A 16,047-nucleotide genomic window follows, 5' to 3' on the forward strand; every position below is an offset into this window, starting at 1 on the left:
TGCCACTAGAAAATTGAACAAATTTTTTTTATATTTAAACTTGAGTAAACTAATCGTACTAACATGGTAGTATTAGACTACAATAACTTGACATTGTTAAAGTTAAACTTGAACACACAAAGCACTCTTAAGCAAAGATTATACAACACATAAACATTATGGGAAAGGAACTAGATACAAATATATTAATGATAGAAGTATTATAATTCTCTATTAGTTCTTGAAAACACTAACATTTCTATCATATTAATATATAAGTTGTAGTGTGAATATTTTCAAGGGTTTATATTTTTCCTACAAAAATTAAATGTTATTGCAACAAAGGAGATGCCTCAAAAACAAAAAAAGCATGTCAAGTGGGTTGTGATGGATCGCAACTAGAGTAATAGAGGGAGCAGAGTGAGTTTTCTATCTGACGATTATTAGTCGTTATTTGCGACTAACTTTTGTGTTGAATAACTACATGAAATTAGCATCTTTCCCCCAATTTATGGTTCTTTTTGTAGGAATTGTACACATTTTCATGTTTAGTTTGATTTTATACAGTAGATACTCTCATTTTGTGAATTAATGTTGAAATCACTTCAAGTTTCAGGCCAAAAGAAGAGAAGGTCAAGCAGCTAGTGTCTCGCTAAGCGAGGCTTATGCGCTTAGCAAGTGACATCCGCTAAGCGAGGCTTATGCGCTTAGCAAGTGACATCCGCTAAGCGAGGCACTTAGCTCGCTTAGCGTTATGAGAAACCCTAGAAGAGGATCAGTAAGAGATGTGCTCGCCCAGCGCGCCGCAAGCTCGCCCAACAATTCATTTGTCTCTTCTTGCGCTCAGCGCGCCCAGCTCGCTAAGCCAAATTTCACTAACTCGCGCTTAGCAAGCCAATCTCACCAAGTAATTCAATTAAGAGTAATAAAATTTCACTCAACTATAAAATAATTTGTTTGGATTATAAAATTTTACAAATATATTCACTGAAATCTAAAATAATTTTTGTTCTATGATTTTCTTCTTTCTCCTTGCTTTCTCTCTAATCCCACATAACAATATCAATCTCAACATTACAACAACAACAATCTCATGGAAAAATTTGTGTCCTTGAAAATCTTCAACAACAAATTTGAAGTTATTTTCCATTAAAGAAACAACTTCATTCACAACTACTTCATGTAACCGACTGAGGCATTGAGATGGTTGAGGACCTTGCAGACATCAGTGGCGTTGATGATGGTGATGATGCAACAAAAATGATTCTTTGTGGTGCCAACAATGATGGTGGATGAGACGCTTGTAGAGTGGAGACACAACGCCGAACTCCCACCTCCCCTAGATGCGAACTTGCTTCTCCATGTTAGTCACCCATCAAATCACTAAAAAATGGAAAAGGATGATGTTGCGGATGAAGATCAAATATGTTTTATAAGAAGAACATAAAAGAGTAAGGAATTTTTAAAATCCCACCTGTTTTGTGGACTTTTAAATTCCTAATTTTAATGAAAATCAAAATCCAAAAGAATTCTTCAAATTCTCATATTAAACATCCAAGTAGAGCAATTTAGTGAATAACAATTCAAATACCCTCTTTAAATACTTTAAGTCAAACACATGATAAAGGTTAAAAAATCTTGATTGAACACCATAAAACTTTTTATAAAAAAATTCCAAAAAACATAATCCAAAACTTATGCGTACATAATTTTGGATTACTCATTCTAGAATTATGCATACATATTTTTAGAATAAGTAACCCAAAAAACATGTTTTTTTGGATTACTCATTTTGGAAGTATGTATGCATAATTCCAAAATGGACAATCTGAAAGTATTCATTTTTTTTCTATTCCCAAGTCTCCAATCTAAATGATAACTAGATATGAAAGAAAGAAGCAAGAGGTATTTTAGTGAATAACAATTCACTAAAATTCTCATATTAAACGTCCAAGTAGAGCAATTTAGTGAATAACAATTCAAATATCCTCTTTAAATACTTTAAGCCAAACACATGATAAAGGTTTTGGTGAGGTTGTTTGATGGGTAATCACAACTAAAAAGTCAAACAAAATCCACCAAAATCCAATTAACAAAATAATCTATCAAAATCTATATGATTTTGAATACTAAATGACTTTTTTAAGTTGTAAAAAATCTTAATTAAATACTACAAGATTTTGTTGTCCTCTAAAAAGAATCCTGATAGTCTTGGCTGAATACCATGAATTTTTTTATAGTTTAAAAATCTTGATTAAACACCATAGAACTTTTTATAAAAAAATTCCAAAGAACATAATCCAAAACTTATGCATACATAATTTAGGATTACTCATTCTAGAATTATGCATACATATTTTTAGAATAAGCAACCCAAAAAACATGTTTTTTGGATTACTCATTTTGAAACTATGTATGCATAATTTCGAAATGGACAATCTGAAAGTACTCAATTTTTTTCTATTCCGAAGTCTCCAATCTAGAATGATAACTAGATATGAAAGAAAGAGAGAAAGAAAAAAGCAAGAGGTATTTTTGGCCATTGAGTTTTCTATGGATGCAGGAAGTAAAATGTAGGGTGCAAGAGATAATTTCTGCCTATAAGTGGTGGATGTACTTTGTTATTGGCACCATTTTTTTGTTATTGACACCCCCTTTGATTTAGTTTTTTTTTTTTGCAAAATATCTTTCTTAGAAATGCATTTTGTTTACACACAATTTTGAATATATTTTTTATTGGTTAAAATTTATTTAAAATGATAAAATATTATGAGTTTTATATCAAATATAATGATTCTTTCTTGTAATTTTAAGTTTTAATATATTTTAATTAATTAGAGAAATTATATTTAAAATAATGTGTTTCTAACCCTCATCTTTAAAATAAATTATATTTTTAATTGTAATTTTATTTTCAAGCCAAAAATCAGGTCCTAATTCTTAATTAATTAACAAGTATAGAACCAATTATTTTTTTTATCAGCAAAAATAATTGTATTAATATGAAATAAAGTACCAGAGGTACTAATTACATATAGTATAGAGTATTATATGTACTGCAGAAGTAGTCAAATAGATCTACTTGTGTGGTGTACATCTATTGTTGTTCTGTGTGTACTATCCTCTACATAAACAAAAAAACCTTGTCTAATATTGCTTGATCACTTATTAAAGTGGATTGTGAAATCCTTCTCAAGTATAGAACCACTTGTTACTATTGCATAAGTGATCCTATACTACTTTTTGTCAACTCTTCATGTAGTTCATGATTGCAACTAAGACCAAGTCATTTGGCAGTTGTTATTCCATGATTTACCGCAAGACTTGGTGAACACATTAGAAGTTTAGTTACCAGGGATTAAATTTTTTCTATCCAACATGCCTTAAGAGAGGGTAATTGTTCTACAAATCTCTTGGCTAGAAGGGGTTCCTCTTCTCTTGTTAAGTAAGATATCATGAATCATTCATTTCTTAATCTGACAATTCTGTCAGATGCTTGTGGCACTCTCCATGTTAGGCCTCAATGCTTTTGTTTGATTTTTCTTTCACTTTTTAAATAATAATAATAATAATAAATACAACTAGATGTTTTAAATGTCTCTTACACATAGAAAACATTATGTTTTATTTATAGACTTAATTTAAATTTAAAAATATAATATAGCATAAATTTATTTTGATTTTATTTTTTTATTGTTTAGATTGCATGTATTTTTTTATTAAAAACAATCATATTTAAACCGGATAAAACTACTAGAAGTAATAAATTCATTCTTTAAATATTTAATCCAGTTATATATATGACTTAAATTTTACACCAGTATATCTAGATATTTAACCTTTAATTTTAAAGTAACTTAAAGAAGCAGAATAAATAGTAAATAATAAATAAAAGAGGAAAAGAGGCAGGTCAACCAAAAAGTCTTTCACACCGTAAAATTAAATATAAAATTTGTATATATACTATTCAAATTAAAATATTTATAAATTCAAATTAAAATCTAATATAATTATCAAATTTTTAAAAAAATTTAACAATCAATTTATAAAAATATTCCATCAATTATCACTTCTAAAACATGTAATAATTTATTTATTAAATTTTAATTTGGTAAATTTTTTTAGAGACTGAAAGTTATATTAGATTTTATTTTAATATAAATATTTTAATCTTAATTTGATAATGGTTATTAATTGTTTCGAAATTCTCACGTAAGAATATATATATATATATATATACACGAAGACACACATAGGCACTTGGTTTTGCTCCCTCTTTCCCCCATATTCCTAGTTCCAGAATTCAGATTGATCAATTCAAACCCCATAGATCATACATACCCTCTCCCAATCCTCATTGAACCCTCTCTCTCCATGCTTATTTAGTGCCCTTTTTGTTTTGCATCACCCAATCAATCACTGACCCCTTGGTCTTCATTGCCCACATATCTTTTTCTCTCAAAGTTTGCGACTTTGTGTTGCGAAGATGAGCGGTGCGGGGTTTAGGGCTTCAATTCCGAGCAGTGTGAGGAGGACGATCCAGAACATCAAGGAGATCACGGGCAATCACAGTGAAGAAGACGTCTATGCAATGCTCAAGGAATGTTCCATGGATCCCAACGAGACTACTCAGAAGCTTCTCCTTCAGGGTAGGGATTTCGATCTTGAATCTTATTAATATCTTTGTTCTGTTATTATTCTTCTTCTTCTGATCTGTGTGTTGGTTGGACTTTGTGGTTTTTCTCATCTGGGGCTCCTTTGTTTTGCTTTGATTTTGATTTTTTTTACCCCCTTTTTTTGTACTGGAATGAATGATTGTGTTTGCTATGATGGGGTTTCAGTTTCACTGTTGAGACACTTTTGTTAGGTTGAGAAGGGGATTTTTTTAATTACCCCTTTTAGTTTTTGAGGGGCTTTGTGTAGCTTGACTTTTAGAAAGGATGAAACTTTGAGGGTTTTTTTTTTTTTTTTTCACTTTCGTGCCCTGATGTAGTTGGTTAATTTGTTTAGATTATTATGGACTTTGCTCTTGGAGTTAGAAACTCATAATGGTTTATGGTATCATTTATTCGTATTCAACCTCCATTGTCTGTTTGTTTGTTGATGCCTTGAGCTGGTTGTGTTTAAGCTTGCACTGTCACTGAATCTGAGTTCAATTGATATTTTTATTTTATTTTGTTTGGCGATTGGTTAGGCGGAGTTATTTAAGCAAGGAACTTGTGTTGGAAGTGTTGAGAGTGGTTACTTTTGCTTATTGGTTTTCTAAATGAGCATTATTGATGCTGTTATGGGGTTTCACCTAATCTTTTCCCTCTCTTCCCAAGTTTTTCTTTTTCCAAATACATACCTGGCATTTCAGAACTATCTTTTTAGCTGCTAATAGTTTATTGAGTTGAATGTAGACCAGAACTGGATTCTTATGAAGGATATTTTATGCGTTGGTAGGACATTGTATTTTAACTTGACCATACCTGGCATTCACAGCCTTTACATTGCTTTTCCATGTTTTGTGCTGTGTATAAGGCTAGTTTGGAAATACGACTTAATTTTTTTACATTTTTGCTACATGTTTATGCGAAAAAGTACAGGAGTAGACAAAAATAGTACAGGTATCAGTTGAAAAAAGGCCAAGACCCACTAATTTTTCATGATTCATGAGCATAGCTGTTAAAACTAAAATCTTATTTAGCATAGGTATTACAACCACAGATGACTGCAAACAACCTACAAATAGGAAGAGAGATATAGGAGAACAAAAGAAGAGGAACAAATACTGAGACAACTGCATTACAAAGGTGTAGGTAGTCTTGCCTTCTATGTTGACGGAGAGGGCTATGTGAAACAAGCGTACAGAGCTGGGTGCAATACTGAATGAAGGGTTGAAGGCCCGAGCAAGGTTGGAAGAGGGTCAAAATGATGTCAAATAGTTACTGGACCTACTCCTACATTTGGACTCAACAGAGCAAGATGCTATGCGTGACACTCTGTAAACATGATTTGTGATCCTTACATTTGTTTGTTGGTGTCAGTGGATCTCGACTCCTTAATTTGGTGTAGCCAGTAGCCCATTGGTGAAGATGGGTTACAATTAAGTTAGAACAGCAAATTTGGCTCCGTGTAGAACAGCAGCCACTACAGTCCCTGTTGAACCACACTATAGGTCACTATTGTGGCACTCCATGCCACAAAAGTGAAGTGCACTACAATAAGGATTCAGAATTGACCAAGAGCCACTCTGCCATGCTATTGTATGTTGTAATGCCCATGAGATTGTCTGATATTAAAGGCATTTGGTTTCCGTGGAGTAATCTATTGACGTGTGAAGTTTGAAGTTCTTATTTGCTTGTTTATTTGTCTACTTATTGGGTGCTGACCTCACCTAGTGGGATAAGACTTTGTTGTTGTTGTTATAGTTGTCTACTTAATGGGTAAATTTTAAGCAATGAATTTTTGTTTCAGACTATTAATTATCAGTTTTAATTTTTATGCACAGTTGATTTTTCATGTATTTAATTGGCTGTAGATGTGTGGCCAGTTGCTCTTTGGTAATATGTTACTGTCTTCATAATTGTTTTCATGCTCTTTTAATTGTTTCCCCTTTTGGGTTATTGGTTGGAGTGTGAAGTTTCATGCTGTCATCATTTTGCATATAATGTTCTAATTCCATTCATGTATTGTTCTTTATAATGTCATGCTGAAGTAGCTTGGGCGGTGTTTTTCCTTCTTTGGGTTTATTGATTCAATCTTTCATCCTTCTCTTTTTGATTGCCTTTCATTTATGCCCGATTTCTATGGGCTCATTGGTTCTTAACTTTTGATGTAAATTCTAAATACATTGTTTTGTGTTACATATTTATTGTTCTTGCGACGTCAATGTCTTAACATAACTATGTTTTTTACAGACACATTTCATGAGGTCAAGAGAAAGAAGGACAGAAGAAAGGAGGTAAGATATTTAAGTCAGTAATGGCCTTCAATAATGTATTACTAACTGGCTCTCATGGTTGATTATCTATTGTTTCATTTATTCCTATTGTTGAATAGATTGTAGTACTTGAAAACAGAGACTTAATGGAAATTTGTGTCTAATCATACCACATTGGAATATTATAATTGTACAACTATTATTATAGCATGGTAGTTAATCCTAAATAGTGGTGAGGGCCTGCTGACCCCAACTTTTATTGTACTTGTCTTACATTTCCTTTGAGTGCATTTTGTGTATCTTCTTTGGCCCTATTCATAGCTTCATATATGTAACTCATTCTTTTTCTCCCATCCTAAGAACTTGCACAAGGGGCCCTGTAGCCTTAAGAGTGTAAATACCATTGTTCCAAAATGTAGGCATGAGTATGTTGTTGGTTTGCCTTTTTCCTCTAGCTTCTTTAGCTAACTTGGACTGATATAGTATTCGTGTTAGTTGTGACAGTTGTCATAGACGCAGTCTCTTATGACAGCTGTAGGTTAGTTAGAGTTAGTCCTGTTGGCTACCTGGAGAAGTCTGACTGATGTATACATAATCATCTCTGTATCAAAGAGAGTGTGGCTGCAATTTGTGGTGCTACAGGAGCGAGGTGTTCCACAACAGACTATGAGAAGAGTGGCAGGGTGTTGCAACATGCCATGACAGTGCTATAGCACTGCTATTGTGCACTATTTAAGACTATGAATTTTAGTAATTAGTTTTCTTATTACTAGAGAAATCAACTCATTAATTAGAGCACTAATTAACTTTACTCATTACTAATATCATAGATATTTTTGAAACACTCCTGCTCAAGCTAGAGTGTATATAACATATGCACCAATCTTGTAGGAGCATTTTTCTTCTCTGCCAGTAGGCTTCATTTCTGGTTGGTAGATGGACTTCTATTCCTCATTTGCAGGAGAGAGGATACTTTTAGGAGTTTTAGATGTTTTGTTTCTTGTTTACTTATGCAATGTGGCTCTTTTCATTTACTTATGCTCTAATTATTTTCAAATTTTATTGATCATTCAACGTAGTTTGCTAATTCTGTTCTTGTTTCTCCTTTCATTTGTTTATGATTTTGCAGAATCTTAACAACAGGGAATCTGTGGAGCCACGCTGGAGGCCTGGTACCCTAGGGCGGGGAGCTAGGGGTGGTCGGGGAAATTTTTCACCTCATAATGCATCACATGGTGAATAACCATTCTCAACTGTTACATATTTGAGGGTTTATTCTTGTCTGTTAAAATAGTTTTTTGCTTTGACTACTTTAGGTTCAGTATATCTAGCAGTATTAGAAATGGATAGATGAGTCTGAACGTGGTGTAACATCATCTGACTGTTTTCTGTCACATTTCAAATCAATGGTCATGCTGCATATCTTGGAAGTTGTTACCTGGCCATTTATGTGTATACCTTGTAGCTTAGATGAAAAATACTGGTTATATAATCTCAATTATTACACAAATATAGATATTATGTTGGCCATTCAGTGCACCTAAATCAATGTTATGTTTTATGGATCTTCTCTCAGATGCTGCTGGTAGCAAGAATTCTGGTACAGGAAAAGATAATGGAACTCCACAAGCAACTGAGAAAGTTGTGCCACCTTTGTCAGCTTCTCAAGAGAAAATATCTAAAGAAAAAAGTTCTGGAACAAGGTGACTATATTAAATAATTTGTCTTGTGTTGCTAACTGTTATTACTATCCTCTGTCAATTATTTTACTGCTATTTTAATTTAAATTCTGGTACATTTGGTTCAAACTACATATAACTGTACATGTTTTTTCAGCTCTGTACCCATTAATGCCAATGGTCCGACAAGCGTAACTTCTGGAACTACTAGTGGTACTAGTCCTTCCCCTTCATCTGCTGGAACTGGAGACAGATTGGGTCCATCTTCTTGCGATATTAATAATTTGAATAGTGCTTTGCCTTCTGATAGTTCAAATAAAGTTGCAACAGTTGCTTCAGGAAGTGGATCAATGCTTTCCTCCAGTAACCACCCTGCATCTGGACCAGCATCTTCATCGGCTGCCCATTTCTCTTCTTCAGACCCAGTACTGGTTCCATCTGATGATTTATGGTTTCCTGGTGCTGTTGGTGCTGTTGGTGCAATTAGATGTGAAGTGGGAAACTTACACCCTCCTGGGGAATTACGTGCTGTTAGCTCTGCTGAGAACAAATTAACTGCTGGTTAGAATATTTGATATTTTCTTCCATAATTTGTTGGTTTTAAAGTTTTCCAGTGTAATTAACGAAGAATTTTCCCTCCATTAACATATGCCAGCTTCTGAGACTGGTAGCTCTTCTGTGCAAGGAAAGATTCAAGGCAAATCCCAGGGAGCAGCAAAGAATCATGTTACTGAGATGTCATCCACTTCAACAGTAACTCACAGTAGCCCTTCAACTAGTAGACCTTCCTCTAATTACAGTAGCCGATCACAACAATTAGTTGGCCCTCAAAAAGGTAATTTATATCTCTTCTGTTCAAAAGGTACATTTTTGTATCCTGCATAGTCCCTAGATTTAGACACATTATGCATGAATATGTTTTATGTGTGAGCCTTGTGTTTATTCTTCTGTTGCTATTGTGTCCCCTGGCCCCCGCAACCCTCTCCATCAAAATAGGCCATCTCTGGCTAATGACCCATCTCTGGAAGATGAATAATTTGGTTCTCTTATGTAACCTCGCTGTTCCAAAGTCTCCGTTCTTTATTTCCATCTCTTTGATTATTCATCTTTGTTTCCTTCTCTGTTCTCTGTATTCCTCTATATTCTGATATTTGAGTCTCTCTCGCTCTTTCTCTGTTTTGAGCCTATTATTCCTGTTTTTTGAGCCTGTATGTTCTCCGAGTCTATGTTCTTTTTTTTACCTCTATTAAGTGGTTCATTTCTGTTCATTCTGCAGTTTTTTTGCTATATTTTTTGTATATGTTATTCTTTATTACAGTTGCCATTGCCATGCTTCCGCCATAGCCTGCAACACTATCTGCTATAATGTTATGGCATAATTTTGGCTTTCTGCCATCCACCATTAATAGCATTGATTAGAATATTATTATTTATGTTAGAATGTATATAAACTATATTTGTGTTGATTAAATTAGAATAATCACTTACCGATGTGATTATTAGGCTAAAAGTTAGGTTTTTCTGTCCGCTAAAATTACTTCTAAATTATTGTAAGTCAATAAATACTGCAACATGTGCGTACTGTGTAGCCTAACACAATTTCCCTATAATTCTCTTTAATATTGAAATTTTGGAGGTTTATATTTTTGTCAGTACCAAGTTATGTTTCCTTTTTGTTGAGTTAGTAGTTTCATACTCATTTAAAATATCATATCTAGTTGTTTTTCCCCCTCCTGAAAAAATGGTTGTTGATAGAGGGGCACAACGCTGTTTGATCCACAAAGCTATCCTCATATTGTGGAATGAGGCTTGTTGCTTCATATTGTAGAAATTTTATCATGATATTATCATAGCATGATTACATTTATGTAGAAAAACCTCCCATGCCTTGTAGGTATTGTGATGCATACTGTTTTGTGTATCTTGTTATGCAAGTTGTTATGTGATTGTAAAGATTCTGTCATTATTCATTACCCAGTTAATAACCATATTCTGGTGTCTTTAATTGTTGAATGTGTGGTTTTAATTTTAAGATATTGGTAGGTGCATATTTGTATAGATTTGCATGGATATGCTGGTAATGGTGTGTGTACTTATAAATTTTTCCCTGGTGTAGCCATTTATGATGATTGGTTAATGATTGACTTTTTCTCCCACTGGTGCCAATTACTCCATGTAGTTGATCCCAGTTGGTGGGGATTTCTTATTTATTAGATGCTGTTAGGTTGACTTGCACTAGAGTTATAATTAGTTTCTGTTTCCAACAGCTGGTTCTAATAAGGAGTGGAAACCAAAGCCAACAAATACGATTAATCAGGGTTCTGGACCAGCTAGTGCATCTGAGGTTCTTGTTTCAGTTGACTCAACTGGGCAGTTACAATCTGCATCTAGTGCTCTTAACTCTGAAGAAGCTACTTCAAAACTGCAGAGGAAGCTGGAGGATTTTCATCTTCCACAGCGTCAACATGTTATACTTCCAAACCATATCATTGTGCCTGATTCTGAAAAGAACAAGTTTAGCTTTGGAAGTTTGGGAGTTGCTTTGGGAGTTAATACAAGCTATGTAAGTGGCCCAGAGAGCGAAAAGAGTTCTACACCTGTTTCTGAAACATCTCAGACTGTTGAAGAAACTGTGGAGGAGCAGGATTCCAGGTATCTACTACTGACCAGCCTAAATATTTTTTTTTCCCATCCACTTCTGGTGTTATAATGCTATTTATAAGAGCCTAGATATTACTTTAACCCTTTTTGCAGTTTTTTTTTTTGCTGCAACAAGTATCTTGTATTTCTATTGTCATTTCAACCACATATCCCTATTGTTTTCTATACCAATGTTTTTGAGGAAAACTTTTTAACTTAATTTTCAATAGTTTTCCATTTTGTTTTCTGACAACTTTTCTTTAAACCAACAGTCAAAATGCTGCGGTTATTTCTGAGGTTGGAGATTATCCTGACCATCCACAATCACCCACTAATGGAGCTGAGAATTTGTCATCCAGTGAGGTTGATGGCTCATCCAGTGCTATTCAAGAGCATAACGAGTCCAAGCAAGACACTGCTTTGCCATCTGGAGGTCATCAGTACTCAGGGGTACTTACTTCTCCAAACTACAGTTTTGGATTCGTGCCCCCAGTGTTGGGTACTCAGCTAACACAGTTTGACAATTCTGAGTCTCAAACACGTGATGCTTCCCGGCTTCCAAGTTTTATTGTGAGCCTGCTACCTATATTTCTTATTTTTATTTCATTGTTTAATTCATTATGCCTTTTTTGTTGCTTAAAAGTTTGATTGTTATCTTACTATAGGTTCATCAACAATTGGATCCGGCTAGTTACTATGCCCAGTTTTACCGCACAGGTGCTGATAGTGACGGTCGCCTTTCACCTTTTTCTTCTGCTGGGGCTAACACCAAGTACAATGGCAATGTTACAGTGCTTCCTGCTCCAACTTCTCAATCTCCTCAAGAGGTTTGCACTGATTTTATTGCTACTATTCAAATTCATTTCTGAACCATCCATATAATATGTTATGTTTCAAATTTGGAAAATTGGATTTCATTTCTAATTGCGTATCTATTTTATGGATATTAGGCAGCATAGTTTGATTATGTAGAATATCATACAAAGAATGTTATTTCCTGAAAGGATATTATGTCTACTATATGCTTGATAGTCGATCCATTTCTCAAATGTTATTTTAGTATATATTTGATCCATTTATTTAATGGTTTTTAGGTTTGGTGATGGTTGAAACTTGAAAGTATATTTGTGCCTCTATATTTGATTCAGCTGGATTTTCTTGCATATACTTCTTAAGCTAAGCTTTTTATGTCCTGTTCATTTTCTAGCTTTTCTTTCCTATTGTTAAATGTCAATTGAAATGCTTTTTAACATGGAATTGATCATTATCATAGGAGTCAAGTTGGGAAAATTGTGAATAGAGGAACAATAATTGGCAAAGTAGAACCTGTTTATTTCTAGAGTTTCTTTCAAACACTTAATTTAAAATTCCGTGTTTGATGGAATTCATCAGAGTGGGAATGAAGTGAGGAAATGTTAGGGATGTAAAGTCATTTACAAGCCTCCACATGATAGATTAAGCTTTTGGGAAAATTGGTGCTTGACATGGTATTAGAGTGTTTCCATCTTATATGGCCTCATCCTGGTACTATTCCACTGCTAAGTCCCCTTAAAATCTTGAACTTCTCTCACATGGTATCACAACCTATATAATCAAGTGGTGTTTTGCAGTTTGATTATTGCCACCCGCATTCTCCTAAATAAAGCTGAACTTTAGCACTAGACTGTCATCCATGCTTGGTGAACCCCACCTAACAACTTCAACTTTTGGGAGAGTTAGTTCTTGACAAGATGCTTTACTAAATTAGAGAGATAATTAATTGTCGTGGGCTGCTAAAAAATGATGCTTCCATTTGTTAGATGATTTTATTAGAAATGAATTGGACTTAACTAAACCCGAAAAGCTAGCTTAAGGTAGGACAATAGCAAGCAGGTAAGCTGTATTTTCTCTATATTCTTAGCTGATATGGACATCTTAACACCCCTCTCCCACTTAGGACTGAACATTTGCGGTTAACCTAACATCAATACTAGATAGGCTTTGATAGTTGATAACATGTTAGAAATGAATAATTGTGCTTTCATTCAACTTAACCAAGGAGGGCACGATTGTCCAAGCCTTATGAGGAGCATTTTCGCCATAGCTGATGTAGAACATCTTAACCAATTCAATAGGCATACAAAATTATTGTGCTTTCATTCAACTTTGTACTTTTTATAAATATAGTCTATCTGTGAACATGTGCTCTCCTTTCTGTGTTGAACATGTATTTTTTCTTCACACTTAAATTGGTTCGAGTTTTTTCCCTGTTGTGCTGATGCTGACTAGAACTGACATCATAATCATAATAATACTATTAAAATAGTGTTTTTAACAATGATTTTCTTGAAATAAAATTTTATCATTTTGGGTAATCATGAGAAGAGACCCACTCATTAAATTCTAAAGCATTTTATGTAATTTTGACAATTTGATTAGTGCACAATGTTTTTGATGAATTTATGCCATTTTATGTTTATATGCAGGGAGTTGTCTTGTCCACCACAGGTCCAACACCACTTGTGACTCAAGCTGCTGGGCCAATGCAAAGCTCAATAGCTGTTACTCAACAGCCTGTCCCTGTCTTTCGACCTAGTGGGGTGCATATATCCCATTACCCTCCTAACTACATTCCTTATGCTCCCTATTTTTCCCCATTTTATGTCTCACCTCCAGCAATCCACCAATTTATGGGTAATGGTGCATTTCCTCAACAACCACAGGCCGGCACTGTATATCCCCCTCCCCCAGCTGTTGCTCCCACAGGAATGAAATATCCTCTTCCACAATTCAAACCTGGTGCAAATGCAGCAAACCCAACTCACCTTGTAATGCCAAGTGCCTATGGTGTATATGGCTCCTCTGCAGCTGGTTACAATCATAATTCTGCAGCTGCTGCAGGGAATTCAACCTCCAATGAGGATCTTGGTTCCTCTCAGTTCAAGGAAAGCAATGTGTACATCAGTGGACAGCAGGTTAGTTCCTTTTCACTTTTACATCTTCAAGTTTGTTAATTTGGTTACGAACTTTAATAGCCTTTTATCTGAATGGCCAGACAAATACTACATTCACGTATAGAAGTTCAAATAAGTTTAGCAGTTTTAACCCCAGCTCCTACAAGATAGTTATGAAAAGCATATGCCATAAAATTTACCACTGTACTCGACTTGTTTTTTATTCTTGGTACCAGAAGACCTACATTTGATTATAATTATGTTCTGAATTTCCACTGCAGAGCGAAGGTTCAGCGGTGTGGATGGCTGCACCTGGCCGAGACATTACCAGTTTGCCCACTAGTACATTCTACAACCTCCCTCCTCAGGGTCAGCATGTGACTTTTGCCCCAACTCAGGCTGGCCATGGCACCTTTGCGGGCATGTATCACCCTGCACAAGCAGTGACGGCGGCAGCAGTTCATCCACTGCTACAACAATCCCAGACATTGGCTGGAGCAGTTGATATGGTAGGACCTGGAGGCAATGTTTATCAGCAGCCTCAGCACTCACAAATCAATTGGCCGAGCAACTACTGAGGCCAGGAGTCTTCCTGACAGCTAAAATTAGATAATTGAGTCCTATCTGGGGAAATTTTTTGAGAAATGCCAAAATATGGTTGGATTTCTGAAGACAAACAACATGGCAATTGGCTACATTTGAGTGTAAGAAGCTGGACAATTTGCCAATATGATCTTCTGATTGCTTGGTTTGAGGACATATGAAGGGTAGGATACCTGTAACCGATATGACCATTAAAGTTAGACGAGGTAGAAACATATGCAGGCCTTCTCTTTTTTACTCCTGCTATTTTGTGTTACCATTAATACCTTTTCATAGCTCCAAGCTTTTCCTTCCCTATCTTTTGTTGAGGTCCTTGAACTCTATTAAGAGTATTGTTGAGTGATGAGAAATGTCCATTCTTTCTTTTTTAGTTTGGGTTTATAGGGTTTGGAAGGTTTAGGTTGGTTGGTGGGGAAAGCTTTTCTGGTGCCCCTTGTCTTACCTGTAAAGTGAATTTTGATAGCAAGAAAAATCATTTACTTAAGCTGTTGTATTGCTATGGGCAAAGTAAACTGTCGATTGTTTTCAGCTAACTTATATTGTTTGTCATGGTTTACAGAAAAAAAAGTTGGGTTAAGACTTAGGAACACTTGTGCAATTTATTCTAATAGTAGTTCTGTGGAATTTTCTTTATTTCTTGGTATTGTTTTGATTACCTATTTCATTTTTTAAAACTTGTTACGAAATTGAATTCTGTTGTACTCAAATTTGAATGTATATATCGTCCCTTAATGTGTAGGATGGTGTGCACTGCGTCTTTAATGTACCCATAATGAAGAATTCGGGGTGGGAGAAAACAAACGTCACTTTTATATATATTACGCCGTGCAATTTATAAGAAAATGTTGATGCAAAAATATTTGATTTTTTAATGGAGTAAAATATGCTTACATAGGAAAATAAGAAATATGATGCTTTCGTGAAGAGAAATTTACACACTAAACACGTAATAGTACACCAGTCTCATAACTTTTGTGAATTATCTACAATATTACATACCTCATGATTTGTGCAAGTTTATTTATTTAGAAAGACCATGCATGAATAAAATCTGAATATACTGTAAAAAAATTATATGATCATCCATTAACATATTACGCCGTTGGCTGTTTCAAAAAAAAAAAAAGTTAACATGTTACAGTGTTATTTATTGAACTTTCAACATCTTGCATTCTTTCAAAGCTATTAACATGGGTTTGATTTGAGGGAAATTGATGGGAGGGAAGGAGGGAAGATACGATTTTTTTTAATGACTGGTTTGATTCAACTATTTAGAATGAAAAATGTG

General features: G+C 34.6%; 1 protein-coding gene across 1 annotated transcript; it reads left to right on the forward strand.

Annotated features, from left to right (window-relative positions):
* Positions 1-4,234: 4,234 nt before the first annotated feature.
* On the forward strand, positions 4,235-15,243 carry LOC100794903 (GBF-interacting protein 1-like). Its single transcript, XM_006575332.3, has 11 exons — positions 4,235-4,628; positions 6,882-6,925; positions 8,034-8,139; positions 8,481-8,607; positions 8,741-9,144; positions 9,239-9,418; positions 10,851-11,235; positions 11,496-11,793; positions 11,889-12,050; positions 13,689-14,177; positions 14,438-15,243. The coding sequence occupies exons 1-11, from the start codon at positions 4,466-4,468 to the stop codon at positions 14,732-14,734; spliced, it is 2,655 nt and encodes an 884-aa protein (XP_006575395.1). The 5' UTR covers positions 4,235-4,465; the 3' UTR covers positions 14,735-15,243.
* The last annotated feature ends 804 nt before the right edge of the window (positions 15,244-16,047 follow it).

Source organism: Glycine max, chromosome 2, assembly GCF_000004515.6.
Source record: "Glycine max cultivar Williams 82 chromosome 2, Glycine_max_v4.0, whole genome shotgun sequence".
Taxonomy (NCBI): Eukaryota; Viridiplantae; Streptophyta; class Magnoliopsida; order Fabales; family Fabaceae; genus Glycine; species Glycine max.

Excerpts from the sequence above, each read along its gene's own strand:
- LOC100794903 (XM_006575332.3), top strand. The coding sequence starts at position 4,466 with ATGAGCGGTGCGGGGTTTAGGGCTTCAATTCCGAGCAGTGTGAGGAGG. Across the intron at positions 4,629-6,881 it reads TCAGAAGCTTCTCCTTCAGG|ACACATTTCATGAGGTCAAG; the intron begins GTAGGGATTTCG and ends TGTTTTTTACAG. Across the intron at positions 11,794-11,888 it reads CCCGGCTTCCAAGTTTTATT|GTTCATCAACAATTGGATCC; the intron begins GTGAGCCTGCTA and ends ATCTTACTATAG.